General features: G+C 53.7%; 3 protein-coding genes across 3 annotated transcripts; 2 read left to right on the top strand and 1 right to left on the bottom strand.

Moving 5' to 3' along the window:
- Positions 1-470: 470 nt before the first annotated feature.
- LSS (lanosterol synthase) lies at positions 471-9,023 on the top strand. The gene is made up of 22 exons (XM_066189485.1): positions 471-490; positions 669-846; positions 921-1,059; positions 1,137-1,245; positions 1,623-1,744; positions 2,052-2,148; positions 2,904-3,039; positions 3,245-3,353; positions 3,668-3,786; positions 4,199-4,296; positions 4,405-4,432; positions 4,951-5,007; positions 5,194-5,265; positions 5,970-6,020; positions 6,177-6,326; positions 6,637-6,733; positions 6,923-7,028; positions 7,245-7,310; positions 7,730-7,810; positions 8,100-8,270; positions 8,585-8,663; positions 8,750-9,023. The coding sequence occupies exons 1-22, from the start codon at positions 474-476 to the stop codon at positions 8,939-8,941; spliced, it is 2,274 nt and encodes a 757-aa protein (XP_066045582.1). The 5' UTR covers positions 471-473; the 3' UTR covers positions 8,942-9,023.
- Positions 9,024-12,101: 3,078 nt separating this feature from the next.
- Positions 12,102-19,274, top strand: LOC136292943 (maestro heat-like repeat-containing protein family member 7). Its single transcript, XM_066189230.1, is given in 15 exon segments — positions 12,102-12,184; positions 14,161-14,355; positions 14,690-14,748; positions 14,843-14,995; positions 15,179-15,327; positions 15,605-15,752; positions 15,983-16,401; positions 16,664-16,778; positions 16,953-17,090; positions 17,339-17,515; positions 17,643-17,798; positions 17,951-18,052; positions 18,443-18,568; positions 18,570-18,690; positions 18,942-19,274. Coding segments are annotated over 14 exon segments (2,214 nt in total). The 5' UTR covers positions 12,102-12,184; positions 14,161-14,207; the 3' UTR covers positions 19,145-19,274.
- A 352-nt stretch (positions 19,275-19,626) lies between these two features.
- NUP35 (nucleoporin 35) lies at positions 19,627-27,003 on the bottom strand. Its single transcript, XM_066189484.1, has 9 exons — positions 26,901-27,003; positions 25,984-26,154; positions 23,932-24,059; positions 22,190-22,250; positions 21,446-21,587; positions 20,974-21,043; positions 20,759-20,887; positions 20,273-20,440; positions 19,627-19,924 (listed from the first exon to the last, which is right to left on the bottom strand). Exons 1-9 carry the CDS (start codon positions 26,932-26,934, stop codon positions 19,847-19,849), a joined length of 981 nt encoding a protein of 326 aa, XP_066045581.1. The 5' UTR covers positions 26,935-27,003; the 3' UTR covers positions 19,627-19,846.
- Between the last annotated feature and the right edge of the window lie 704 nt (positions 27,004-27,707).

Below are 27,707 nucleotides of genomic sequence, written 5' to 3'. Positions count from 1 at the left end.
GCGAGTGCCCGGCACCCCGGGAAAGCCGAGCTGAGGACGCTGATCAAGGGTGGTGCCAGCAGCGGACACTGCACCAGACGCATCTCCGCCGTCCCTCGTGGCTCACGAGAACATGAGCTGGGCACCCAGGCTGGGCGGGCGTTGTTTTGTTATTTCCATTAACGATGGAAACCACACTGGCCTCTGGGGTGTACTCGGAGGTGGGGACAGTCGCTCTAGGGGCTGGCGCTGTCACCCAAAGGGCCAGGACGAGCGTCGCGGTCTGCGGGGGGGATGGCACTCCTGGGGAAGCGGCCGCGGGGGCCGCGCCCCGGCAGGCGGAGGAGCCGAGCCCCGGCGGCGGGAGCGGCGGGAGCGGCGGAGGGCGATGGGCCGGGCCGGGGGCCGGGCCGCGCTGCCATTGGCCGCCGCCCGTGAGGCGATGTGGGACCAGCCGGCGCGGCCCCGGCGCGGCGCTGCCAGCGGCACCGGCGATGGCGGCGGGCGCTGTGTGAGTCCCGGCGGTGGGAGCCGCGGTGGCGGGAGGCAGCGGGTGGATCCCGGCGGTGGGAGCGGCAGCGGCGATGGCGGGAGGCAGCGGGTGAATCCCGGCCGTGGCGGCGAGCGGCGGGGTCCCGGCGGGGCGGAGCGGGGTGGCGGCCGCGGTTCACGGTGCCCGTGTCCGGCAGGGCGGTTCGGCGGCGTGGCGGCCCTTGGCGCACGGCGGCGGCCACGGAGCTGCCGGCCTGGCGGCTGCGCTGCGAGGGTGGGCGGCAGGTCTGGCGCTACCTGGGCGATGGCGATGGCGACGTCGGGGAGCGGCGAGCGCAGACAGCGCTGGAGCAGCACAGCCTCGGGCTGGACACGGTGCGGGGGGCCCGGGCCGGGGCGGCGGGGCCGTGCCCGGGGCGTACCGCTGAGGTGCCTCTGTGTCCCCGCAGGGCGCGACCCTGCGGACGCTGCCGGCGGCCGGCTCAGCCCGGGAGGCGGCCCGCAACGGGATGCGGTTCTACGCGGTGCTGCAGGCTGAGGATGGGCACTGGGCAGGCGACTACGGCGGGCCGCTGTTCCTGCTGCCGGGTAAGCCTGGGCACCTGCCCAGGGGTGAGTGCCCTGGGGTTCGGCTCTCTACAGTGCCCGCCTGTCTGGTCCTCCAGGTCTCCTCATCACATGCCACACGGCCAAAATCCAGCTGCCCGAGGGCTTCCGGAAAGAGATGATACGCTACCTGCGCTCTGTGCAGCTCCCGGACGGAGGCTGGGGCTTGTGAGTAGCAAAGATGCTTCTTGGAGTGAAGGTCCAGGACCTGGAGCTGCTGTCAGATCTGCCCAGGCTCAGGGAGGGGGAGTCAGCACCTGTGATAGCTGTGGGTGGTTGGACTTGCCTGTGTAGCACTCTAGGTACACTGTTTGTCACAGAGGTGGCCATAGCATCTCCTCTGGGCCACTGTATCCCAAAGCATCATGTGTGACAGGGTAGTGCAGAGCAATGTTTCTCCCTGTATTAGTCAGGTCCCTCTTTTCCAAAGTCACCTCTGGCATCCCACTTCACCCTAACAAAGACAGCCTTGTGCAGTGGCTTGTGTCTGGCTAATGGCAATAGCTGACTAATGGCTGTGGTGTTTCTGTATGTGCTCCTGACAGACATGTGGAAGACAAATCAACAGTGTTTGGCACGGCCCTCAACTATGTAGCCTTGAGGATCCTGGGCCTTGGACCAGATGACCCTGACGTTGTGCGAGCCCGCGTCAACCTGCACAGCAAAGGTCAGCCATGGCACTGGTACACTGGTGAGAGAGGTCTGGGCAGACCTGAGGGCTGCAGGGAGTACTGGGGGCTGCCAGGGAGTGGAAGAACTGTTGTTCTTACTTGCCTTTCATGGCAACTGCATTTTCAATTAATGATGGGAATCTCTGTTGCATTTTTGTACCATTGCCTGCTTGCCCTGTTTTGGGACATGTAGCCTGAGTAATGTGCTCCCAAACTTGGGGAGAAGTGGGCCCTGTGATGGGGAAGAAAGTTGGGAGGTGGCATGGCTGTGTTAATCCTGAAAGCTGATACTGTTCTGTGCAGGAGGTGCTGTGGGAATCCCTTCCTGGGGCAAGTTTTGGCTGGCTGTCTTGAACGTTTACAGCTGGGAGGGAATGAACACGCTTCTCCCAGAGCTGTGGTATGTGCCCCCCTCACGGTGGAGAGAGGAGCTGGTGTCAGCCACCAGGCTGGCCACCAGCCTTGACCCAGAACTGTCCCTGGTGATTGCTGGGATAACTCCAGCTACAGCCAGGAACTGGAGGTGCTCAGGCTATTTGTCAGCTGGGAGCCAGCAGCAGGCCAGCCAGTGGTGGGTGGATAGCACTGAACACTGCATCCAAGGGAGATGCCAAAGTGCAGCCCTGTTAGCATTGCCCACAGGGTCCTTATACATTCATGTGCTCCCTGCCTGCCACCAGTATTTTTCAGCAGCCAGAACTGGACCCTAGCAGGAAGAGACAGCCACATGTAAGGCTGCCAGCCCTAAACCCTTGCCTGTACCCTCTCTGAATATGCAGAGGGCTGCTGGGTGTCAGAGAGGGAAAGTGTCTGATCCTATCCCTGGAGGAAATCAGGGGCTGCTGGTGCTTTGTCAGCAAATGCCATTAACTGTCAGTCCAGACCTCTGCCTTCAGTGTCCCATGTGACTGAACTGGCTTCTCTCCTTCCTCTTTGAGCTGGAGGTCCTCCCTGCCTTGTGTCAGCTGGGCCTGGAGTGGTGTCAGGAGGGAGTATCCCTGTTGGAGGGGGAATCTGAGCAAGGCCAGGCTGTCTGTATATCCCCTAGTGCAGGGGACAGGGAGGGCATGCCCTGCTCTGGGAATTCCACACATCTCTCCAGCAGCCCTTGGCCTTCCTTGTTGCTCACAGCTGCACTTTCTCTGTTGCAATCAGGCTGCTCCCCACATGGTTTCCAGCCCATCCCTCACAGCTCTGGTGCCACTGCCGCCAGGTTTACCTTCCCATGAGCTACTGCTATGCCAAACGTTTGTCAGCAGAGGAGGACGAGCTGATACGGAGCTTGAGGCAGGTAAGGAAGGAGCTGGACAAGGATATGTGGCTCCATGGCCACCTGCTGTGCTGGCCATGCCCTTGTGAGCCAGCCTCTGGCCTTCCAAGTGGCAGCTCTCATAACCTGCACGGTGTCTGTCAGGCGGCAGAGCCAGCCCCCAGCAGTGACTGCCCCAGGTGCTTGCTCCTTCCTGGCCAGGCTGCCCTGTGCTCTCTCGTGCCAGGAGCTGTATGTGCAAGACTACAGCAGCATAGACTGGCCAGCACAGAGGAACAACGTGGCTGCCTGTGATGTGTACACCCCACACAGCTGGCTGCTGGGTGCTGCCTACGGTGAGTGCCAAGCTCTTGGGGGGGAATACTGAAGTGCCTTGTACCCTCAGAGATCTTTAGGGTCTCCTGCCAGCTACTGGTGTGTGCCCTACAGCTGGGATGGAGACAGGAATTGTGTGATCCGTGGGGTTCTCCCTCCTTGAGAGCAGCAGGGCCTTGTGCCCATGTCCTCAGGCCACTCTGAGGCAGAGCTTTGCTCCGTCCTGATGCTTTATCAGTTGTTGTGTGAGTTGGGGTGCAGCCTGCCACAGCAAGTGAATGTGGCTGCACAGGGTGGGGTTTTTTGCACAGCATGTCCCTTTCTTCTCCTGTAGCCATCGTGAACATGTATGAGGCTCACCACAGCACCCACCTGCGGCAGCGAGCCATCACAGAACTCTATGACCACATCAAGGCTGATGATAGATTCACCAAGTGCATCAGCATCGGGCCAGTAAGACACTTGCTCTTAATCCTTTAATATCTCACCCTTTGTTCTGGAAGGACCAGCTTGTGCAATTGTGGCATGTAACAATCACCAGATATTGCTCAAATCCTGCTGCTCCTGATGCTCAGAGCTTAAGGCTAGCAGGGCACAGGAGATGCAGAGGGCATGGGGACAGCTGTGGCCCTGGTGAGGAGTGTCTCTCCTTGAGGTACAGGGAGATGATCTGAGAAGAAGCTCTGCAGTAATCTCATGGCGCCTGCCCTACTAACTCAGCCATGCTGGGTGATGCCAAAGGTTGGAGCTGTTGGGATCAAGGCCAAGACAACCTCTGGATGGCTTTGTATTGGGTGGGGGTAATGTATGTCTCTGGGGCTGGAAGAAGCTCCATCCAGAGCAGTGACAATGCTCCTTTTGGCAGATCTCCAAGACAATCAACATGCTGGTTCGCTGGTTTGTGGAAGGGAAGGACTCTCCAGCTTTTCAGGAGCATGTTTCCAGGATCCCTGACTATCTCTGGTAAGGGCTGAGTGTGTCCCATCTGACACAGCACACCATGGCTCCTTACTTGTCTCCTGGCGCTCCCACTGTGCCTGTGCTGCAGCGCTGTGCTCTCTCCTCCCACAGGCTGGGCCTCGATGGCATGAAGATGCAGGTGAGGTGCTCCAGGAGTTCATCTGTGACTGAAGGGACCCTGGTGTGCCGGGGCAGCCCGTGGAGTAATGGGATAGCGTGTTCATCCCACGCCTGAGCTCCTGGTGTCTCATCCCTGGTGCCTGGTGGCCACCTCACTGCCACTTCCCCCAGCTGTGCCAGCAGGAAATACTGTCTGTCCTGCTAGTTTGCCTCCCTGTGGCTGGGAGCTGAAAAGCCTGTGTTCCCTCCATCCTCATGAGTCCTGGGAGAAGGGCAGGAGAAAGCCAGGCCCCTGATCCTGCATGTGGGCTGAGCTCTGCTTGTCTCAGAGCCACTGATTGCGTCCTGCTGTTCCTTAGTGCTAGCCATCTCTCCTGCCTTGGCTGTGCACAGAGCAGACTGTGCTGTCCTCTCTATGCCAGCACATCAGCCGTGATGCAGGGTGACATACAACAGGGTGGAGGGAGCTATTTGGGATAATGTGGGAGGGATGTGCTGTCCCACAGCACCTGACTTTCACTATTTTCTCTCTTCCAGGGCACAAACGGATCCCAGCTCTGGGATACTGCTTTTGCCGTCCAAGCCTTCTTGGAGGTAATGCACCCTTCAGTGCTACATGCTGCCTTAGGAAAGTCTCTGCTCATGAGGCCCCAAATACCAGAGCTCCTGCTGTGCACCTCCTTGGAGCTGCGTTCTGTCCTGGTATCCTGTGACTGAGCTGGGAGAACACGTCTGCCTACAGCCCCTTGCTGAGTGCTCACTGTACATCTCTGTTTCTAGGCAGAAGCCCAGGAGATGCCTGAATTCACTTCCTGCCTCCAGAATGCCCATGGATTCCTCCGGTTCTCCCAGGTGAGCAGAGCTGCTCAGTGCTGTCTCACACACGGGCTGTGTAGGCTTGGCCGCTGCTCAGAGCCCTGTTGGATGCATCTATTGCCTCCTGAAGAGAGCTTCTGAAGGGCTGACTAGCAAAGTCCCAGGCCCAGCCTCCTGTTTTCTGCTCCCTGATTTTAGGGAACCATTTTTGAAGCTTGGAGAGGACCTTGGCAAGGCCCAGGGGTGCTTGGGTTGTCTGGCTGAGCTTAGAGGGGCTGGAAAACTGAAAGCTTAGACTTATTTGCCTTTTATCTTGTCTGGTACCGACACATTTGAGGCACCTTTCTGGGAAACCCAGGATCATTGGATAGTGGCTGTATGAGCTCAGCTCCTGCTGGCCAGGCCAGCAGGGGCTCAAGGTGAGGGTCACTGTCACCATCAGCTTGGTGCATATGCAGTCACAGGTCTTGTTCATGGTGCTGCCAACAGGAGCATTTAAAGCAGGTGGTTCCCTGGCAGGCAAGCTCCCAAAAGGGACTTTAGCAACACTTGCTAAAACCAGGCCAAAATGTGATTTCTCTTCTCCCTGCTCCAGAGCTGACCTCTTTCCTGTCTACTTCCCTCAGTGGAAGGCAGGTACTGTCCACTTACACATGGTTCTGCACCTGCAATGGTTTCAGCCCATGGTCTTGCAGCCAGGCACCTCCAGGCTTCCCTCACTTGTTCCTTGTCTCCCGCAGATCCCAGAGAACCCACCTGACTACCAGAAATATTACCGCCATATGAACAAGGTAGGATGGCTGGCACTGGTCTCTCAAGGATGCGTGACTGGGGCAGGGATTTAGGCAGAGGAAGTAGGAATCAGGGGCAGCACCTGCTCTCTTCCAAGAATAGAGTGGGTGAGGGAAAGTAATCCTGCTCCCTAAGCCCCCCTGATCCTTTTCCAGGGTGGCTTCCCCTTCAGCACGCGGGACTGCGGCTGGATCGTGGCGGATTGCACAGCGGAGGGGCTGAAGGCAGTTATGCTGCTGCAGGAGAAATGTCCCTTCATAGCCAAGCCTGTGCCTGCTGAGCGCCTCTTTGATGCTGTGAATGTGGTAAGAGCTGCAAAAAATTAGGCCAAGGGAAATGCAGGACTGTGAGAGAAGCCAAGGCCCAAGGAACTGTTACATCTGGTGTTAGATCTGGTTAGATCTAAGCTAGTGTGGGGTCTGGTGTGGCAACACTGTTTGATTCAGAGCTGCCTGTGTGACCTAATGTCCTGTGATGGCCCAGATTGGGCCTGCCTGTCAGGGTGGTTTGGGACCTGGGTTTTCTGCCAGCCCTATAGACCTGTAGGTCTGGCTTGGGGCCAGACTGGAGTCCGCTCATGAGGTTGTCCCACCCCCTCTCTGCTTGTCTGGGCAGTTGCTGAGCATGAAGAACTCGGATGGAGGCTTTGCCACTTACGAAACCAAGCGAGGAGGCCACTTGCTGGAGCTGCTGAACCCCTCGGAGGTGTTCGGTAAGAGGAGCAGTGGGGTTGGTTATCCTGCCCACTGTGAAGGGACAAAGTGGCCTGGGCTCACCATGGCCAGCGGGTGCCTGACAGGGGATCAGAGTGCCCTGGGTCTGAGGGACAGGCTGGCAGCTGCTGGCCTGGAGGCTTGTGCCCACAGGGGCTGTTGCACTGATACCCATTGCCTGCTGGCAGGTGACATCATGATTGACTACACGTACGTGGAGTGCACATCAGCTGTCATGCAGGCACTGAGACACTTCCAGAGCCAGTTCCCTGAGCACCGAGCTGGGGAGATCAGGTGAGGCACTGAGATGAGAGCTGGGCAGGGGAGAAGACAGGCTCACTGTCCCAAGCTGCCTGCCATGGCCAGGCAGCTGCCTGTCTGCATGCTCTTGTTTCTTGTGCCCTCCAATAATGGGACCCATCAAAGCCTCAAAGGGGCTGATGGACCCCCCAGTGAAGCAGACACTGAGTTTAAGCTGCTTCTGAAGTGGATGACTTCTTTCCTGTCCAGGGAGACTCTGCAGAAGGGCCTGGATTTCTGTCGCAAGAAGCAGCGAGCGGATGGGTCCTGGGAAGGGTAAGCAGTGTTCCCAGTACCCAGTTTTCTTCTGGCTACCCCAGTGTGAGAGGGATCATCATGGAAAGCATTCCTGGCTGGCAGGATCTGTGGGAGGGAAGGTAGGGGCTGATCCTCCTCTAGTTCTTGTGCTTTGCTCTCAAGTTACTCTCCCTCCAGCCCAGGTAGAACAGGTACCTTGTGCGGTGCACAAGACCCCGAGAAGTTTGGGGTGGCTCCAGCTCCCGTGCTCCCAGTTCTGCTGACAGTGGAGTTAGCTGGGAGCAGGTGCTGGTGGGACTGGGCATGTTTGGGCCATAGGGGAAGGCAGGCTGCAGCTCTGTGCCTGGCTCTGCTCTTCTGTGATCGCAGCTGTGTTGCAGCCTGCCTCTCCCTGGGGCCTCGCACCCCTGACAGTGCTGCTCTCCCCTTCTTCCTAGGAGCTGGGGGGTTTGTTTCACCTATGGCACCTGGTTTGGTCTGGAGGCGTTTGCCAGCATGCAGCACACATACCACAACGGGTGAGAAGGGGATGTCTGGGTGCCCTGCCCCTGCCTACCTCCTGGGCCAGGGTAGGACTCCGTGGTGGGGCTGGGTGGATGCCCTGGCTGTGCATGGACTCTCCTGTCTCAGGGGCTGCTCCTCCCAAATCCTGTGCCTGCAACATTGCCAGGGCACTCGCTGCCTGACTCTCAAACTGTCAAGGCAGTCCCGGCCACGGGCACCGCTTCTCTTCGCAGCTGAGAACTGTGGGCATCCAAACACTCTGTGTCCCCAGTCCTGTCTTGATTCTGGCCCCCATCCCTGCAGGACTGTCTGCCAGGAGGTGGCCCAGGCCTGCCAGTTCCTCGTCTCCAAGCAGATGGCAGATGGAGGGTGGGGAGAGGATTTCGAGTCCTGTGAGCAGCGCACGTACGTGCAGAGTGCCGAGTCACAGATCCACAACACCTGCTGGGCCCTGCTTGGGCTCATGGCTGTCAGGTAAGAGCAGCCCCACCTGGCCCCAGTGCTCAGGGGAAGGAGATGAAAGCTGGGTTGGGTGGCCTTGGGCCTCGCTGGTGTGATCCAGTGCTAAGCAAAGCTTTTGATCATGACTGCAGGCCTCCAGCCTGGGAAAACGGTGCCATATTCATAATATCTAGTGCCTTGGGGTTGTGGGGAGCCCTTCCCAAAGCACTCAGCATGCCTGGGGCAAGCTTGTTGCGGCGTGGAGGTCGTTGAGTTCCCCAGGCACGTGGATGAGGGTTTGCAGATGGTTTGGATAAAGATGCTTACATTTCCCTTGTGCTTTGCAGGTACCCTGACATCAGCGTGCTGGAAAGGGGCATTAAAGTGTTGATGGATAAGCAGCTGCCCAACGGGGATTGGCCTCAGGTACATCTTTAGTCTTTCCAAGGTGCTCCTGAACATGCAGCAGTCCCCTGTCACTCACACCACTCTGCTCTCTGCTTGTCTCCCAGGAGAACATTGCTGGGGTGTTCAACAAGTCCTGTGCCATCAGTTACACCGCCTACCGCAACATCTTCCCCATCTGGACACTGGGGCGGTTCTGCCGGCTGCATCCCAAGAGCCCTCTGGCTGGGCAGCTGCCAGCCAGAGCCACACCCTCAGCTGGCCCAGGGCAGGAGGAGCAGGGAGCCCTGTCTGCTTGAACCTGGGACGCTGGGGATGCCGTGGCCCTGGATTTGTCTTGGATCCCAGTGTCTGCAAGGGGCCATGGCGGTGTGTGCTGCATGGGATGTCTCAGTGCTGATGGTATCACGTGGACTGCTGCCTCTGCCAGGGAGGGGTGCTGCGCTGGTGCTGCAGAGCCTCTGCTTGCTGTTGAACCTCTTCTAAACATTCCCTTTCTAAGGTTTTTTCCAGGTTTATTCTCCATCCCCAGATGGGGAGTGAAGTGCCTTTTCAGACCATTTTGAAGATCTGACGAAGCTGCCAAGCTGTGTTATATTCCACATCTGGACAGACTCTCATCCTGGGTTGCAAGGCTGCCTTTATCATCACAGGCTGTCTGTCTATACCAAGAGTGTGGGATTTGGGGTCTCCCCTGTGCCACCACTGAGGGGTGGGCACTGCACAATCCTGCTGAGCTGACCTCTGTACTGTGGGTGCTACTGATGGCCTTTGAATTGCTCGCTCTGCTCTGGAGCCCGTGCTGGGAGGGGAAGGACACCTGTCCTCCCCCAGATGTGTGGGAAAAGGAGCGCTTTGCTTAACTTTGTTACTGTTCCATCCCCCAGCTGGTGGCACCTAGCTTCCCCAGGTGAAGTCACCACCAGCCCTTGGAAAACGGGCAGCTAAAGCAGAAAGCCCTGAGGTGGTTGGCATCATGGCACAGCCTGAGCCCCAGGGCTCCAGCCTTCCCCCAGCTCAGGAGATGGGTGCCATGGGGCATTCACAGGTCATTGTCAGAGCTGGAAGTCAGATGGGATAATAAATTGCTAAGGGTGACGCAAGAGGAACTTCAGTGTGTTCTCCTTTCTGTTTGCCAGTGTGTGTCCCAGGCAGAGGGGAGCTGGCACAGCAGCCTCATGTCACATGGCTTGGCTTGCCTGTCCCCACATGTATGAGCACCATCCCCACCAAACCACGCTGGGAGCCTGTGCTTCCTCTAAGGCATTTAGCCCCAGAAACATATGATCAAGGAAGCAGCTCACTAAAGGGGAATCTCATGAGGGTCCAGCACAGGAAGGACATGGAGCTGTTAGAGCAAATCCAGAGGAGACCACAGAGATATTCCACGATCTGGAGCCCTTGACTGTGAGGAGAGCAACTCCAGCCATGGGGAAGACAAGGGGTCTGCATTCCTCTCATGAGCTATGTAAGCCTGTCTCCAGCATCCTTCACAAAGAGGATTCTTCTGGAGGACTCTGGAGAGCTGAGGGTCAGCTATGGCTTCTGCATTTTTCATATCCTAAAGCTGCTTAGTAGAAGAAATTTAACCTTTTTTGCCCAGGTTTCCAACATAAGAGCTGTTGCTATATCATCAAGTGTACAACTTAACACCATATTTTTGTCCAGCTTAAAATTCAGTAAAAATTGTTCCATGGGGTGAGTGCAGAAAACCACCTGATTTGTTCATTCCAGCTGGCATTTTCAAATGAGAGATAAATGACCAGGCTAGGCATCTTCCGACTTGACAACGTCCACATTGCAATTAAGGATTTTTAATTAAATCCTATAGATGCTCTATTAATAAAGTCAAATATTTGAGTCACAATAATAATTTTAAAAGACCAAATATTGAAATGCACCACCAAAAAAAGGGCAAACGTCATTTTTCTTTAAGGCGACGAGGCTCGTGGAAAAGATAATCCATTCATTTTCTCCCCCTCATAGCTTCCCATGCAAGCTGAACAAGGCGTCTGCACTGCTCAATACAAGTTAAAGTTCAGGGTACATACGAAGAAAAGGATGGTGCCACAAATTTCCATGACAAACGCGGCAGGGAAGGGAAAACTATTCTGGCATAATCCTCCCCGCCAATGGCACGCTGTGAGGGTCTCCCCATGGGAATGCTTTGCTTCAACAACGGAAAGCTCCTGGCTCAGGGGCAATCGTACTGCTCAGCCGGACACCTCGACCAAGGACGGCAGAGTTTTAGCGCCCAGCCGGGCCGTGGAGCGCCGCCCGCCCGCGGGGCTGCCGCCGCCCCCCCGGCAGCCGTGCCCTCCCTCGGGCCGCTCCTGCGGCCGGGGCCCGGGCTGAGCGCTGCCGGGGCAGGAGCCGCCCGGCCGCAGGGCGGGCAGCGCCCGTGGGGGGCAGCCGTGCCGCTGCGGCCGGGACACGCTCTGTGTTCGCAGGGATGGCCGGGCGCTACCTGGGACGGCAGCAGGAGCAAGAGCTCCAGATCGTCTGCAGGGGTGAGTGAGGCCAGCGGGGGCCGGCTGCCCCGGCTGCCGAGGGCTCTGCTCCCTGCGCGGACCAGGGGCGGCGTGGGCACAGCACGGACACGGTTCAGGGCCTGTGGGAGATTCGTGGCCGGCTGATCCTTGTTGGAGGGGATGCTGTGATCACCTTCCAGCTGCTCCTTGTTGTCTCCTGCTTCCTCCAGGCCGTGGCAGGAGCTGGGTGGGATGGACGTGTCAGGAGGGTCTCCCCAAGTCCCCACATATCCAGGCTCTGACAGTGGCTCTGTTTCTCTCTCTTCCAGCCCTTCATGACATGACAGAGGACCCCAGCCCTGCCATCTCATGCCTGGCACTTAAAAGTCTGTACGTCACTATAGCTGTACAGAGCATTCCACCCTCCCGACTCCAGAGGATGCGAGATCAACTCCACCAGCTCTGGATGTCATGGTCTTCCCTGTGTCGTGGCTGGTTGTCCTTCTGGAGCACTGTGGAGATCTGATCCAGGAGGCTGTGTCTACTGGGGCCACCTGAGCCTTCAGAGAACTCCTCTCCTCTGCGAGCACTTCCTTTCACCCCAGTGTAGGAATATTAATTTGCTGTTGTCATACACTGAGATCCAGGAGCTTTCTTTTGGCGCTCAGTCTTCAGGCCCACGAGGAACAGAGGAAAAAGGGTGCTTGTGCTCAGCAAGTTTCCCAAGCCTGTGGTGTGGAAGGGAAAGTGGCCAAAAACCCCTTGACCTTCGGTGGTTCTGCTGAAGCCTCAAGGCTTGTGACAGAGCGGGTGGGCAGAGGCCGGGCCTGCAGCGGGGATCCCTGAGAGACTGGTCCCTGGAGAGGGCCACCACCCCTGTCCCAGCCAGGAGCCGCCGTCCGTGTCCTGCTGGTGTGTTGCTGGCTGGATTGCTGAGGGCTCTGAGGTGCCCCTTGCTCTGGCTCCTCTGGAACTCCTTCAGCAGCCAGGCAGGCCTGGGAGGCCTGGAGGGGATGAGACGGTGGGAGGCCATGAAGGGATGCGGTGCTGCGAAGGCCTGACAGGAATAAGGTAGTGGGAACGCATGAGGGGGATGCGTGGGGTGGTGGGTGGTGGGAGGTTGTGATGGGACAGGAGGACTTGACTGGATGGGTTGGTGGGAAGCCCTGAGGAATTGGGTGGCAGAGGCCATAAGCAGCCCCCAGACAGCCACATTCTCGCTGCCACACGGCTGCTCTGGCACTTCCCCAAGGTGTCTCTCATGCCTGTGGCAGAAGCCCTGGAGGCCAGGCCTCGGCAGGATGGTGGGGACATCCCCGAGGTGCCCAGGCTGGTTTGGCTTCCTCAGAATAAAGGAAGGAGCAGCAGGTGCTGAAGAAAAGCAGGACTCATGTGGCTGAGGTTCAGGGATGGAGGGAAGTAAGCACTTTGGTGTGTGCTGAACAGATGGCCCAGGTCACAAGCTGAGGCTCTGCTGATAGAGGATTCTCCTCTGGTCTTGTTGGAGGCCATTCCCTACCAATGCATGGCCCTCTGTTGTTCTTGGGTCAAGCCTTCTGGGGCTGTGGGAACAAGTGTGTTCCATGTCCTTCAAACAGCAGGAAGTGGCAGGATATGTCTGCTTCCAGCACTTGTCTTGGCTGTTCCTTCACAGTGCCGGCACTATCATCAGAGACACAGAACAGAGGTTCTCTCATCCCAGAGTTATCCCTGTCTTCTGCACTTCCTCAGGTTCCTCCCAGGTTCACCAGGGAAAATCACTGCTTGTGCCTGTCCATTCCCTTGCCCAGCTGGCACCCAGTTGTGTTTGGACAATGAGCTGCCTGCAGACAGGCAGCAACCAGAGCACTGGGCATCAGACTCTGGGCTGATGTTTCTTCCCAGAAAGCAAGAAAAACAGTCAGAAGAACACAAGGAAACTTGACAGTATCTCTGTAAGAATCTAATTGTCCTGTGAAAGTCAACAGAGGATGGTGTTTCTGTGCTGCAGATAATCACTTCCAAGTAGAGCTCGTTCCGGGAAAGAGCAACATCTGACAGATTCCAAGTGTCGCCAGCAATTGCTCCAGGTGCTCCTGCCGATGGTCACCTGCAGAAAGGAGCACAGCCCCCAATGCACGTGGGCTTTGGCTGTCCTCTGGCAGAGAAGTCCCCAGGGGCACCGCTCTCTGTGGCAGGAGAGGGGCGCCAGCATTGGCAGGGCTCGGGGGGTGGCAGGTGTCCTTTGGCAGGGACTCTGCCACACCTACTGATTTCAGTGCTCCCCTGGCCCCTGGGGCTCAGAGCAGCATTCGTGCCCTGGGCCACACGCCCTGTGTCTGTCACAGCCCTGTGTGTATGACAGCCACCCACCACTGGGACTTGTCCAAAGAGGCTGTGGCAGCTTCGATGGAAGGCCCTGGTGCCCTCCCTGCTGCAGCTGCGTCGGCAGCCCTGGGGGCTTCTTCTGCTGTCCTGGGCAGGCAGAGCAGAGGAGCCTCTGCTTGTTGTTTGAGCCATTCCTAAAGCTCCTGTTGGGCCGTCTTTGACACCTGGGGGAACATCTTCCTTGCAAGCTGGGGCAGTTTGGGTGGGCTGGGCATGTCCCCAGGGCACGTGGAGGTGTGTCCTGGGGCTCTTTGTGACACAGTGCACCATGGGTACCATGGATGGAAAGGGACAGAGTGTACAAGGGTGACCCTTTGTGACAGGTTGTGACATAGGTGCTGGCAGTGACGTGGCCACACCACAGTGGTGTGGGACAGTGCATGCAGCAGGACAGGACAGAGCAGTGCTGTGAGGAGCCCCCACACACACAACTCGTTCTGTGCTGACCTGGTGCTTTTCCAAGGTGTCACCTGTGCAGGTGACCTCGAGGTCAGATTGTGGGACTCGGTGACCCGTAGCCTTCCCAAGGTTTCTCTTTTGCAGGTGTCCTCAAGGGCAGTCTGTAGGACTTGCTGACCCAGAGCCTTTACAAAATGTCTTCTGTCACTGTGGCAGGAGGCCTTGAGGGCAGACTGCAGGACTTTCTGTCCTGCAGCCTTCCCAAGGCTTCTCTGTTGTAGGTCCCTTCAAGGCACGGCTGCAGCACTTGCTGACCTGGAGCTTTTCCATGGCATCTCTCCTGCAACTAGCCATCAATCCAGACACTGACATGGCAGAGAAACCCCCCTGCCCACCCAAGAATGTGGAAAAATCCTCTTCTGCTGCCCTACCACAGCAACAGAATGAGATGGAGCAGTTACTGCTGCTGCAGAAGGGTGAGTGGTAGAGCTGGGCCACAGGGAGGGTGCCTGCAGCCATCCCATCTCCATCTCCATCTCCATCTCCATCCCATCCCATCCCCATCCCCATCTCCATCTCCATCTCCATCTTCATCTCCATCCCCATCCCATCCCATCCCATCCCATCCCATCCCATCCCATCCCATCCCCTTCATGGATAGAACAGAAGAGAGGCTGGGGCTGGATTCCCTGGCAGCTCTGCTCCATCCCTGGGGCTGTCCCTGCCTGGGGAGTGCAGGGCTGGCCTGTGTTCTCTAGTCTCTCCTGCAGCTTTTCAGCTGTGGCATTCTTTGCTCTTTGCCACTTGCAGGGAAGGACCGGACACAACAGCTGAACCCTTTCCGAAGGTGCTGGCGCTCTATAGGCCAGGTACTGAGAGCCATCCCCACCTTCTCAGCTGAGCATCACCATTGGAGCATTCAATGGATCATCCCTCTCTTCCCTATTGTTCCTTCTTTTGCAGATGTTTACGAACATCACAGGCACTTGGTACCGAGGGATGATCGCCATGTTCACCAAGGGTGTGGCAGAGCCTGAGCCCCCACAACCTCAGAGCATGGCTCCTGCTCCCAACCTGGATTGTTTTGGAGAGAGAGTTGTCTCCAGTGCCAGTCAAGTAAGCAGCCTTTGTCCAGGGCTTGGTGTCCCCAGGAATTGCATGGCACCTCAAGCCAGTTCCACTGGGCCTCCTCAGCTTTTGAGTTCAGCCCAGTGTGGCAGGAAGGGAAACACTTCTCAGGGGGAGCTGGAGAAGCTGCTCGCTCTGGCATCTCTCCAAGTCTCCCTGTGCCTTCTCCAGGTGCCAGGCTTTGTTAGGAACATGCGCCAGAGGTTCCTGTCTGGTGTGCCTCCAGACGACAGGCTGTTCATGGACATCCTGAGGCTGACTGATGCACACCCCAATGACGTGGCAGTGACCCTCCTGCACTGTGACCCATCATGTGACAGGTACAGGACCCACCTGCCTTGAGGGCTCAGCTCTGGCCAGCCTGTAGGGCCCATCCACCCCTGTACAGCCAGTCCAATGGGGTCTGCTGGACAGGCAGGGAGTTCCAGGAGCCCCGGGACCCTCCTTTTCCCAGCCCTGGCTTGTCAGCCCCTAAGCCTCCTGCCATGCTCCCTCCCTACCCCTCAGGGCGCTGTGGCTCTGTCATCTGGGCCTCTCTGGCTGCCCTGGCCATGGTGCTCTGGCTGAGACCCCCCTGACACACCTCTGGTCTTGCAGAGGTGCTGCAATCATGTGGAAGACCATTGCCTCGTCAGGAACAACACTGGACAAAGTGATGCCAACGCTGCTCCGTGTAATGGAGGGCTGGCCACTGCACAAAATGTACACCTCTGACGGGGACAATAAGGATGTATTTGCCCTGGCTGTGAGTTTCTGGAACTGGCTTTTGCTTGCACCCAGGTTGCCTCTCCAGCGCCTCTCCATCCTCTCCCCCACTGCAATCTCCCTCAGGCGCTGGGCTGACACCTGGGTTAGGGGCAAGGTTCAGGGGCACCAGGCTGAGTGCTCCCCCTGTGTGTCCCCTGGCCTCTCCCTCGTACTCAGCCCCTGCCGCTCGGCACTGAGCTCTGTCTCTGGGTGGTTTATCCTTTGCAGGCAACCGGAGCGGTTTGGGAGATCCTCCGCCTGCCCTGGTGCCCAGAGCCATTCATTAAATATTCCCCGCATCTCATCGTGGCTCTGCTCTTCCAAGTTTTCGTCAGTACAGAGGAGGTGACAGAGGATGTCAATACTTTCTGGAGGAGATGTCAGGAGGAACATCAGAACCTTCCCACCAGCATCAACAGGTGCTCCATCCCCAGTCCTCCTGTCACTCCCACGTCCCCAGGGCTGGGGCCTGGGCTCCCAGCATCACCTGGGCTTTTCTCTGCACACAGGTTTGCAGTGAACACTTTGAAGTCACTGTTCTGCCATCTGCGGTGCCTGGATGTACTGGTGGCAATGGAGCGCAAGTGTGGCTGGGACACGCTCCTCTCTGCTGACACCCACCACTATGCAGTGGGTCTGCTGGCCAGGTGAGACCTCCCTCTCCCTGCTGCCCCTGTCATTTGTGCCAGGGTGCCCCACTCAGTCCCCATGGGCATGGGTGAGAGGGCCTTGTCACAAAGAGATGGATGAGCAGACTGGAAAAGGCTGGGAGAGGAGGGGTGCCTGGGAACAGCCACCTCCCAAAGTGCCCCTGGGGTGCTCAGGAGAAGACCAGACCTCCGTGAGTCAGTCCTGGGAGAGGTGTGCCCACCCAGCTCAGGGCTGACGGCGCCTCTTTCCCCCCGTCAGAGAGATGCACCGTACCTCCACACCCTTTTGTTCCCGCATTGGACTCCGCCTGCTCAGGCTGCTCAGCAGGGAGGAATCGCAATGGGACCTGTCAGCCGTGGCGTTCCTTGTGGAGGTGAGCCCGATGGCCAGCACTGCCTCGCTGAGCTGCCTCCCAGCTCTCTGCCCTCTCACAGCCACAGCTGCTTGGGACAGTGCCTGCACCCTGTGCTGCTGCCTTGGCTCAGCCCTGTGCAGTTCTGAGCTCCTGCCAGCTGGGCACCCCTGTCACTCTCCTGTGCCTTTTCAGATCCTGGAGTGCCTGGACTTGAATGAATGGGGTGACAGCATCCTGGAGATCCTGACAAGGTACCTGCGGAGCGAGTCCATGGAGAGGAGCCGCCTGGCACTCAGAGGGCTCCTGGTCTTCAGCAAGAACCCCTCAATGGTGAGGAGGAGGAGGCAGCAGCTGAAGCTGTGCTGGGAGTGTGGGGCTGGGGAAAGCTGTCCCTTGGGCTTGGCTGGGCCTTGGCAGCTGCTCCCAGCTCTCCTGTGTTGCAGTTCAGCTGCCTGAGTGCTCTGGGACAGGCCTTTGGCCTCAGGGCTCCATGGCAGCAGGGTAGAGTTGCACCACTGGAGCAGTGCTGGCAGTGCAGCTCTTCATGGATTCACACCACAGCCTTGTGTTCCACACAGGCCAAAAAAATGTGCAGCCTGTCTGACAACCTTGTGGAGCTACTGAAGAATGAAGAGGGAGAGGTGGTGAGGATGACCCTCTCCGTGTTCATGAACCTACTCCAAAACAAAGATATCGCAGTATCCAGCCCCATGGCCCCAAAACTGGCTGAGGCACTGCGGCCGCTCTTTGATAATGTAAGGCTCTGTGCCCCCAGCCCTGGGCACTGGGTACTGCCCTGAACTGTGGTGCCCCGTGGATTTTTGGGCCTGTACACAGGGGGGCCTGGACAATCCAGTGCTGAGTTTTTTTCCTTTCTGACAGGACAACAGAGAGGTGCAGCTGCTCTCTATTCACCTCTACAAAGAAATGATGGAATCGGTTGTGGGAAAGGGTAAAAAGCCCCTGAAGATTTTTGTGAGCCAGAGCCTGCTCCCACTCTTCTTCCATTGCCATGATGGGAACCAGCGTGTGGCAGAGGTGAGGACTCCTGGGCGCTGTGTCCCCATGGGAGGGGGCTCAGCTGTCTCCCTGCACTTCATGGGCTCCAGCCTCCTCCTGGCCTTGGCACAGCCACGCGGGTCCTGTGCCCTGGGCTGCGGTGCCATCTCTGGGTCTCTGCTGCTCTGCAGGCCTCTTGGAAAACGCTGCTTTGTGCAGTAAGTTTCCTGAAGAGGAGGAATCTCAAGCAGCTGCTGAAGATGGACGACCCCTGGAGCTTCGGCGAGCGTGTGGTAAGGACAGCCTGGAAGGCCCAGCCGTGAGAAGCCCGCTGCCCACGATGCCCAGTGTGCGGGGCGGCAGCCGTGGCCCCTGCCCAGCGCTGCACCCAGGGGCTCCAGCCTGCGCCCACACGCCGCTGCCTTCCCTGGGCCCCGCGGGCTCTTCCCCGGGCTCCTGCGGCCCCGATGGGCCGGGTGCCGATGCAGCCCCGGCCCGGCTGGGCTCTGCTGCGGGCCGGCACCGCGGCTCCCCGGGCCCTCCGCCCCCTCCAGAGCCCGGCGCCGGCGGCTGCGGGCCGGGCCTCAGGGCCCTGCGGGCAGGGGAGGCGGTGCCGGGCGCTGGGAGCGCCCAGACACGGGGCACAGCCCGCGCCAACCCTGCCCTCCTGCCTCTCTCTCCAGCTGGAAGAGGACAGGAGCCGGGCACCCGAGAACCTGCGGCAGGCTCTGCTGTACCTGGAGAGCCCACAGGAGCCCGTGCGAGAGGCGGCCGTCAGGTGCATTGGTGAGCCACAAGCCCGGGGCTTCGGTCCCTCCCTGCCCCACTGCAGCAGGATCCCGGCCAGGGGCCGTGACAGGCTCTGTGTTCCCAGGGATCGCCGCGATGCTCATGAGGGGGCAGCCGGAAGAGCTGCAGCTCATCTGTGAGGGTGAGTGAGGCCAGCGGGCTTTCAGGGGGAGCTGGCAGGGGAAGCTGCAGAGGGCTCAGCTCCTTGTGCAGGCGACGGGTAGAGGATGGGGAGAGCACAGAGACGTTTCAGGGGTCTGTGGGGATTCATGGCCAGCAGCTCCCAGCTGATCCTGTTGCCTCCTGCTTCCTCCAGGCCATGGCAAGAGCTGGGTGGGCTGGTCCTTTCAGGGGGTTTCCTCACGCTGACTGTGGGTCTGTTCTCTGTTTCAGCCCTTCAAGCCCTTAGCACAGATGACAGCCCCTCTAACACAAACCTGAACATGCAAGTCATGCTCGATGAAAGAGCTGCAGTACTCCGGTCATCTGGATCAAAAGAACCAGGACAGCAGCAGACTCCATGCAAAAGGAGATCACCTGGAGATCCAAGGAAATCAGCTGGAGCTCACGGCACAGCTGATGCTGGGCATGCCTGAAAGGTCAGGTAGCTCCTGGCCTCTCCTTCCCTCTTTAATGGTCCCTCCCTGCAGCCCTCAGACCCTGCCTGTTCCCTTCTCCTGCTCCCCAGCTCATCCCTCTGCTTTGCTTTCCATAAATAAACATTTCAATTCTACACCTTAGTTGTATCTTTGTGGAGCTGAAGCGGAGCAAAACCTGAGCCCTAGAGCACACAGGCCCCATCCTGCCATTCTTTTCTGTGCTGCATTTTGTGCAGAGAGGAACAAGGGCTGATCAGGATGGAAGGGACCCTGCCCTGAAGGTCCAGCTTCACACCACTGTGGAGTTAAAGGTCTTGCTGAGCACACAGAAGGTCAGCAGTAGGACAAGGACCCTGGATTTCAGAAGAGCCAACTTCAGTATTTTCTGAATCCAGCTGAGAGGGATTCCATGGGAAGCATCCACTGAGGGCAAAAGTCAATGCTGACATTTTTTCACAATCATGCCATCAGAGCACAAATAGGGGTAAAGCACTTTTATTTACACTTACTCAAGTCTGTAAAACCATGTGTATGCTTCCATCATTTAAAGTGCAAGCTACATGTCTTCTGAATAAACTGAAGGCATAACAGGTGCTGTGTAAGATAAAATACTGCCACCAGTAGTTATACAACTAACTACAAATGCCAGTAGTGTAGTTCAAATCCTGACCAGCTTGGTGTGTTACTTTCTCTTGGATATTACCAGCCAAAAACATATTCCATTGCTTTAGATACAATACTTTCATCTTTCCTAGGAGTTTGTCTGTCAGAAACCACCTAGAAGGCAGGGAGAAAAAAAGAGAAAATACAGAGAATCAGTCAACATGTAGTTAACAGTTTTTACACTAGCCATTTATTTCTTCTTTTCCTAAGTGCTACTATATTTTGACAAAACACATTTGAAATATTTTCAAAACAAGCTCTTAATCCCTGGAAAAGTGACGAGTCATTAATTTGGTATTTTTTATTATTATTTTAGAGACTGAAAAGACTGAGCTTGTACTTGAACCACATCATTAAAGAACTGACAGCAAAAAGTAAAAGCTAAGGTCACATTGAACTTAATGTCTGTACAGAGCTAAGGGGAGACAACACAAAAACACATTTCTGTTTCCCTCAGAATACCTGATAGTCACTAGTGGAAGCCTTATATGCTGTTGCAAGAGGTCTCATTGTGGAAATCCTTGCAGTATTATTTGCAGGTTGTACTGGTGTGCCAGTAGATTTTGTAGGTGGAGTGAAAATCGAAGATATTGAGGATGTAGAGCTTCTTTCGACATTTTCCATCACACTCTTAAATAGAGGGTTAATATAATGTAAACAAATACTGAAAAGCAGTATTCCAACCTTTATAATCTAAAATTACCTGCTATTTAATTTTTTTGATAAAATGTATTTGGATCCCAAAAGGTAAAAGGTGTGTCAGTGCAGAACATACAGGTACACATGATCACCAAGCCTTTTCCTCACTGCCATCATTTACATGTTGAATTATGCCACTACAGTTTGCAATTCCAAAAGAAAAAAAAAAATTAAAGAGGTCAGGGAAAATAAAAAGAAAGATTAAAAGCAGAGCACCTTACATTTAACTAAAAGCAACTTTTAACTTACTTTATCTATACAGGGCTTGACACCAATCATGATAGATTCACCAAAAATTCTTCCGTCTTTGCTTAAGGCTTTCCGGGCTTGAAGCTTAGACTGATACCGAATATGCATCCAGTTTCCTGTGTTGGACATCTGAATGAGATTAAAATTGTGAAATGTAGTTTTTTGAATGCTTAATTCACAGTGTTTTCTGACAAAAGTGTCAGACTAAGACATACCACATGCTTTAATATGTTTCCATACTGAGCGAACTGTAGTAGAATATAGGAAGCTGATGCTTGAGGAAATCTGAAAGACAGAAAAAAATATACTCAAAAAATTATGAGTAGTTTAAGAATTCAGGTGTTAAGATACAACCCCATGAAGCATTTACAGGAATCCAGAAGAGACTACAGTAATGACATCAGAAGCAGTGACTTGAGAAATACCCCCTTCTAGGCACTTTACCACACACCCAAAAACAGAATGGTGCCTTTCTAACCGAGTTAGAAAACTATTAAATTTACACATTAAAAAATGATGTGTTGTCTTAAGTTAAGATGCCTCACTGAAATGTATGTGTTTGCTTGAGTTAACCATAGCTGTATTTCCTGCAGCACACACCAATGACAACATCAATGCCCAAGCATTTTTCTCCTATGCTGTAGAGATTTCACCCAGGTTTTTCTGATGCTTTGGAAATCAACTTACCCAAATACAGTTACCCATGTGTCATCAAGTTGATCTTCTGAAGTAAGGGAATCACCTTGAGTATAAAAAGGATCCAGCTGAGCAGGAGATAGAGTAGTCTTCTTAGGCTGCCCAATACTTGCAGGACTGAACATGCCTGAAGCTGTTAAATTGAAATGGCATCGCTGAACGGATTTCTTTTGCGAGACAGAGGTTTGTAATAGAAGAATAAATTCAGTGTCAAGCATTTCACTTGTATATGGAAGAGTTCAATGGGGATTTACTCACAGACAGAAAAAGTAAGTCAGTCATAACTTCACATCTGCAAACACAGTAGTAAGTTTTTATGACTAGCAACCTAGTGTTCTCTGACTTTGAAACATCAACAGCTTAATACAGTTGCCAAATAGGAACAGGCCAACAGAACAGAGCTTGGCAAGAAGCCACTGGTTCACACACAAGATATCAAACTTGTGAAGATGGAAGGCAATCCATCAATCTCAGCTTCTTAGTCAATTGCAACCATCTCTGTGCTCAGTTCAGCACCACATTTGGAACAAGGAACAAGAAAAGTTCTTCGAAACTCAGTCAGTCTCAGAATGAATAATTATTTCCTACTCATACCCACATACCTTTTGAAAAGCTAACAAATTCACAACCTCTTCATAAATTAGCAAGGAACTAACGTAGCTTGAACAGTGATGACTTGTCTGTATTAAAGAAAGCAGTAAGAAATGAGAATAGAAATTCTGACAGGATATCTACCTGCTCCTGGAGTTGACGGCAGAACTCCAACTGATGGGCTCTGTGTTAAAGTAAAGCTGGCCTGCATTAATATACAGAAAATAACAAAGCATTCTTATAGGTATACTGCTCAGATTAAGAGAGACAATTTTCAAGGGATGTAAACATTCATAATATTAACTGTTTGCCTTAAGCTATTCCTCACTTTTAAGAGTAAGAACAGATATTTGCATGTATATTTAATAAAAGATTACCAAGAGGTATTAATGAAAAGTTATTTGACAATATATCTGACACATGCTTTGTGATACAAAGTAGCTTTAAGAATCAACACTCAGACACCCTTTAGTTCACCTTCTCAAAACAGTCATGTCACTATTGCTGCACTGTAATAATGCACACATTCATGAGAAATTCTTGAGAAATACCACCTTCCTGATGGGAAGGATATTAGTATCCGAAGTTTCACTCCCTAAAGGGTTCAGAAATCATGGCAACAACCTTCACTTGTGTGGAGACTGTTACCAGACTTACTTTCCTGCTCAACTATTTAGTGCATAGAAGGAAAGTAAACTTTGAGTTTTAGATGGTAGCAGCTGTTTTCTTTTTAACACAAGATTTCAACACCCCAAACAATTTTAATCTACTTGTAGCCTGAATCACGGCATTTCTCAGATACTAGATCAAACAGCCTGAAGTACCTGTAGACCTAGCAACATACATTCTGATAGCTGCTCAACCTTTTTTGAAATTTAATATCCAGTCCTTTAAGACACTGTAGGATTCTGTCCTTCACAGAGAACCTCAGCTTTCAGGATAAACTTTTCAGAAGACACCATTCAATAGAAAGACTGCGCATTCAGTGAAAAGTGTTCTCCTTGCATCAAGAGTTCAGTGAAAAAGGACCTAGTAATGCTTGATTAGTCAGTTAAGCAGCAGAACTTATTATAAAATTTACTTTGTAGAAATTTGAGTGTTCCTCTTTTAAAATTAACCCCAACTGTCTACCCAAACTTCAATTAGATATTTTACTCAGAAAAAAATTCCTTCTGTTTCCCTAAGTGCCTCTATTGCCTTCTAAAAGATAATCACAGAAACACAGAACTATTAAGGTTGGAAAAGATCTCAAAGATCATCCAGTCCAACCATTAACCTAACCCTGCCATCTTGACCACTAAACCACGTCCCCAAGAGCCACTTGACACATTTTTGAACACTCTCAAGGATGGTGATTCTAACACTTCCCTGAGCGGCCTGTTCCAATGCCTGACCACCCTTTAGGTGAAGAAATTTTTCCTGATATCCAATCTAAACTTCTTCTGGTGCAACCTGAGGCCATTTTCTCTTGTCTTAATACTTGTTACCTGGAGAAGAGACCAGCTTCCACCTTGCCACAACCTCCTTTCAAGTTGTGAAAGGGTACTTCTGGGGATCAGCAGCCCAATACATTTACAAGAGAGAGAAAAGCTGACAAACCAGACTGAATTTGTATGGACAAAGCATAACTGAGGCATGACTTGCATTTTTCATTTCCTACTGTATTGAAAATTGGCAATAACAGGAATTTGCTTCATGACCACAGCTCTTGTTTAGTCTGAACAGGGACAGGTACACTGAACAACCCAGACTAAACAACAGCATGACCTGAAGGGTCACCAGTCATTTTGCTACAGCAATTTATACAGCTAAGTTTGAGAATTCCCTGGGGCAGTAAGCTGCCTCACATCTGCTGCTAAGAACAGGCCCGTACTGAAGACACTTACTGGTCTTCTTGAGGACAGAGGTGTTGATCCAAGCCCAGGACTGGACAACTCATCATAAATGCTTCTAACTGGTGGAGCACCACCTTTATCTTTATGCGAAGGGACTACTGGCTGGGGGGGAGACCCTCCTGCAATTCAAAGGAACAAGGCAAGAGCATGAGAAAACTTGTAATTTTGCTTCAGTGCTACCTGTTCTTGAAACTTCAGTAATAAATTCAGCCACCGTTGTTGAGACTGTTTCACTGGAGCTTTGCAAAGCCATCTGTCCTACCAAACTGTTCAGGTTTGAGTGTTCTAGGTAGGAGCATCACATGTGTCTCAAACTGCATCCTACAGAAGTACCATCCAGAACTTTCAGACCTCTTATTAACCCATTATATTCACTGTTTACATGTTCTTTCTCTGAAGTTCTGAGCATGGCTCTATCTTTCAATTTTAAGCCAGGCTAGAAATGTATTTTCATTGTTTCAGAGACTAACTTGTCTGTAGACGCAAAAGCAAGATTGTTACAAATTGGATATCCTACATGTTAAAGAACCATACCAAAATGCACAGAGACATTGCACATTCCTACTGTCCAAATTCCTCGGCTTCCCATCTAAATTCACATTAAATAAAAATGTAAGCTCTTGAGAGCAGGGACTAGCTTGCATATAGACAGGATGAAGTTAAACCAGCTGCCCTCCCATTTCGTGAACTTTGGGACTTCCAGTATAACAGAGAATTAAACTTCTTGAAAAAACTCGACATATCTTAACACTTTGTGTGGATTTACCCCAGGGGGAAAAAAAAAAAAAAAAAAAAAAAAAAGAAGTAGTTTGCATCGAGTTTTCACTTGCAAAATGTTTGGAAACCAAGCTTTTCTAAAGTACTCTTCAATCCTAAATTCTGAGCTTCAAGACACTCTGAAGTGTTAAACACATACAAGAACTGCTACTGTTACATGGAATAATGTGCATTATGTAAAGCACTCTCGTATCAAGATTTTCAGTTTAAGTGATGCACTTGATCACTCTCTTTGGGAAGTCTGTGTTAGTATCTTACTGGCTCCCCTTTTCCTAAAATTGATACTCTGAAGCTGTTATAAACCCTTTTAAAAACAGTTTGGTGACATTCATGTGGTTTCAATTTCATAAATATTTTTGTAAGAGGTTTGTTCCCAGACCTGTAAGGGCAGGCAGACCACAGCAACAAGCAGAAGACCAACAAACCTCTAATTATGGAACATTTTAAGTTGGAAGGGACCTAGAAAGATCACTGAGTCCAATCCGGCCTGACATTCAAAGAAGAGAATATTTTATTCAGAGAAATTCTCGCAGTACTTTAATCCTCAATTTCTCCTTCACAATGACTAGCATATTAACACCATCACATACAAATCATGACAAATGATTTAGTACAAAAGCCAAGATCACCCACAACGTATCAACTACTCACTCATTCTTCTCAGAGAAGAAAACAGATGGACAACACTAACATGCGTAAGAACTTCTCCTAGTCTGATTAATCGGGTGGTGTAAGAGAAATGAGCATCTACAGCTAGGAAAAGTCACTACTCCAGTCCAGTGACAGCAGACATCAAGACGTCAGCTACAACCACTAGATACTAATTAAGAAGTATATTTTCAGTTTTTCTCCACCCAGTTTTGACAATCTGTAAGTGACCTTTCAGAAATCAAAGGAACAGAAAAACTTCTGCAAAGAAATCAGCAGTTTGCACAAGCAGCGTTTAGTTTGCCAGCAGATATCTCTGCTTTCAACATCGATGTTTGTGTAATTGACATGTTAAGGGTCGTATAAATTGATTCTGTATTAGGAGAGGTTCATGTTACCTTCCTTGTAAAACAAACTTTTCCTGACACCAAAACTGCCACATTTAAAACGTTTGTTATAACTGAACACACTGAGTTCATCACTTATTCAATCAGTGGAGTTTGCTTAGAGAAAGATATAAAACTGTAAGGATTCAAGTCTGCAACAGCCACGTAGAACAACGGGACAAACTAAGTTTTTGCTCTCAGGACAATTTTCCAACATTCAACAAATTCTGACCTGCAAGCAGTGGAGACCTTGTTTCCATTACACCAACTGAAGGGCCGTACAAAGCTCGTGGCTGGGGAGTCACTGGTGCAGGCAAGTCACCCATCAAAAACCCAGGGAGAAACTGAGCGCTAGTTCCTTGTTTTGGAGATGTCGGGGAGCCAAGAGTCATTGGTTCAGCTCCTGGAAACAAAATTTTAAACCATGAAAAAAGCAAGTGAGCTAACTTTTTCCATTGCGGGCTCTATTAAAGAAATACAACACAAGATACAGTCAGTGATGAAGATCACAGAATCCCAGAATCGTCAGGGTTGGAAGGGAGCTCTGGAGATCATCTAGTCCAAACCCTCTGCCAAGGCAGAGTCACCCAGAGCAGGCACACAGGACCATCTCCAGGTGGGTTTGGAATCTCTCCAGAGAGGGAGACTCCACAACCTCCCCGGGCAGCCTGTTCCAGTGCTCGGCCACCCTCACTGTAAGGAATTTCTTCCCCATGCTGAGATCGAACTCCTTGTGTTTTGGTTTATTTGGCCATTACTCCTCGCCCTGCCGCTGGGCAGCACCGAAAGGAGCGCGGCACCATCCCCTTGGCACCCGCCTTTACGGACACGTATTGACGAGATCAAAGGCGGTTTAACCATTCATTTTACAGGCAAGCCGAGTTCATCACAACCCTTCCTTTTTCGCAACTACAAGCGGCAGCCGATGGGTTCAACCCCGCTCCCCTTTCGCCTCATCCCAGAGCGAACCGGCCCTTCCTGCGCCGCCGGCCCCGGCCCACCCCGGCTCCGCAGCACCAACACAACAACACAACAACACAACAACACAACAACACACCAACACAACAACACAACAACACCAACACACCAACACCGGAGCACCGCCCGGCACGGCCGAGGCTGAGGGCGGATGCCGTGCGGCCGGCTCACCTGCGGGCGGCAGCTCCATGGCGAAGGCGGCCATGTCGGCCCGGATGGCGGGAAAGAGGCGGCGGCGGCGGCTCGGCCGGCCGCTTTCAAACGGGCCGGAGCTTCCTGCCGCCGTCACTTCCGACCCGCCCGGGGCGCGGAGGGCAGGAGGCGGCCGCGCCGAGCCCCCTCAGGGGGTGACGGTGCCGGGGCCCGGCATCGGTTTGTGCCGGCCTGGCGCCTCACGGCCCCGGGGCAAACGGTGCCTGCTGCGGGGAGGGCCGCGCCGCGGTCACCGGTACAAGGGCCCGTCCCGGGTCCCTTCCGCGGGCTGAGGAGTCAGAGCGGCCTCCCCACAGTGCCTCCCTCCCCGGAGAAAGGGCCGGCAGGCACTGCCACCCGCCTCCGCCGCGACACCGCAGCGAGCTGGTCCCCCGCCGACAGCGCGATCGGTGACCGCGAGCGGCCATCAGATGCAGCGGGGTTGTCTAATCCCCGCGTTAACGTTTAGCCTGGAAACACGGAATGAGCTCCAGCTCCATCCGCTGCCACGGGCAGGGACATCTTCCGCTATCCCGGGTTGCTCCAAGCCCTTCTAAGCTGGCCTTGGACGCTCCCAGGGATGCGGCAGCCACAGCCTCTCCGGGCAGCCTGTGCCAGGGCCTGCCCACCCGCAGGGTAAATAATCGGATCTCAGCCTGCTCGCTCTGTGAATCCATTCCCCCTTGTCCTGACACTGCGTGTTTTTGAGCACGAGCAATTCATACCGAGAACAAGAGAGGTCGTGGTTCAAGCACAGTGATGAGCTACAGTTGGAACTGCTGGTGC

The sequence above is a fragment of the Chamaea fasciata genome, unplaced genomic scaffold (genome assembly GCF_029207755.1).
Source record: "Chamaea fasciata isolate MVZ Bird 193981 ecotype frontalis unplaced genomic scaffold, bChaFas1.0.hap1 SCAF_8, whole genome shotgun sequence".
Lineage (NCBI taxonomy): Eukaryota > Metazoa > Chordata > Aves > Passeriformes > Sylviidae > Chamaea > Chamaea fasciata.
This window is presented reverse-complemented; position numbering and strand designations above follow the sequence as displayed.

Bases quoted from the DNA above. Each gene is read 5' to 3' on its own strand.
- LSS (XM_066189485.1), top strand. The intron at 1,246-1,622 runs GTGAGTAGCAAA...TGCTCCTGACAG, and splicing joins CCGGACGGAGGCTGGGGCTT to ACATGTGGAAGACAAATCAA. The intron at 4,297-4,404 runs GTAAGGGCTGAG...CTCCTCCCACAG, and splicing joins AGGATCCCTGACTATCTCTG to GCTGGGCCTCGATGGCATGA.
- NUP35 (XM_066189484.1), bottom strand. From the start codon at position 26,934: ATGGCCGCCTTCGCCATGGAGCTGCCGCCCGCAG. The intron at 20,441-20,758 runs GTAAGTTAAAAG...CCTCTATTTAAG, and splicing joins TCAAGCCCTGTATAGATAAA to AGTGTGATGGAAAATGTCGA. The intron at 19,925-20,272 runs GTATTCTGAGGG...CCTGCCTTCTAG, and splicing joins CTTCCACTAGTGACTATCAG to GTGGTTTCTGACAGACAAAC.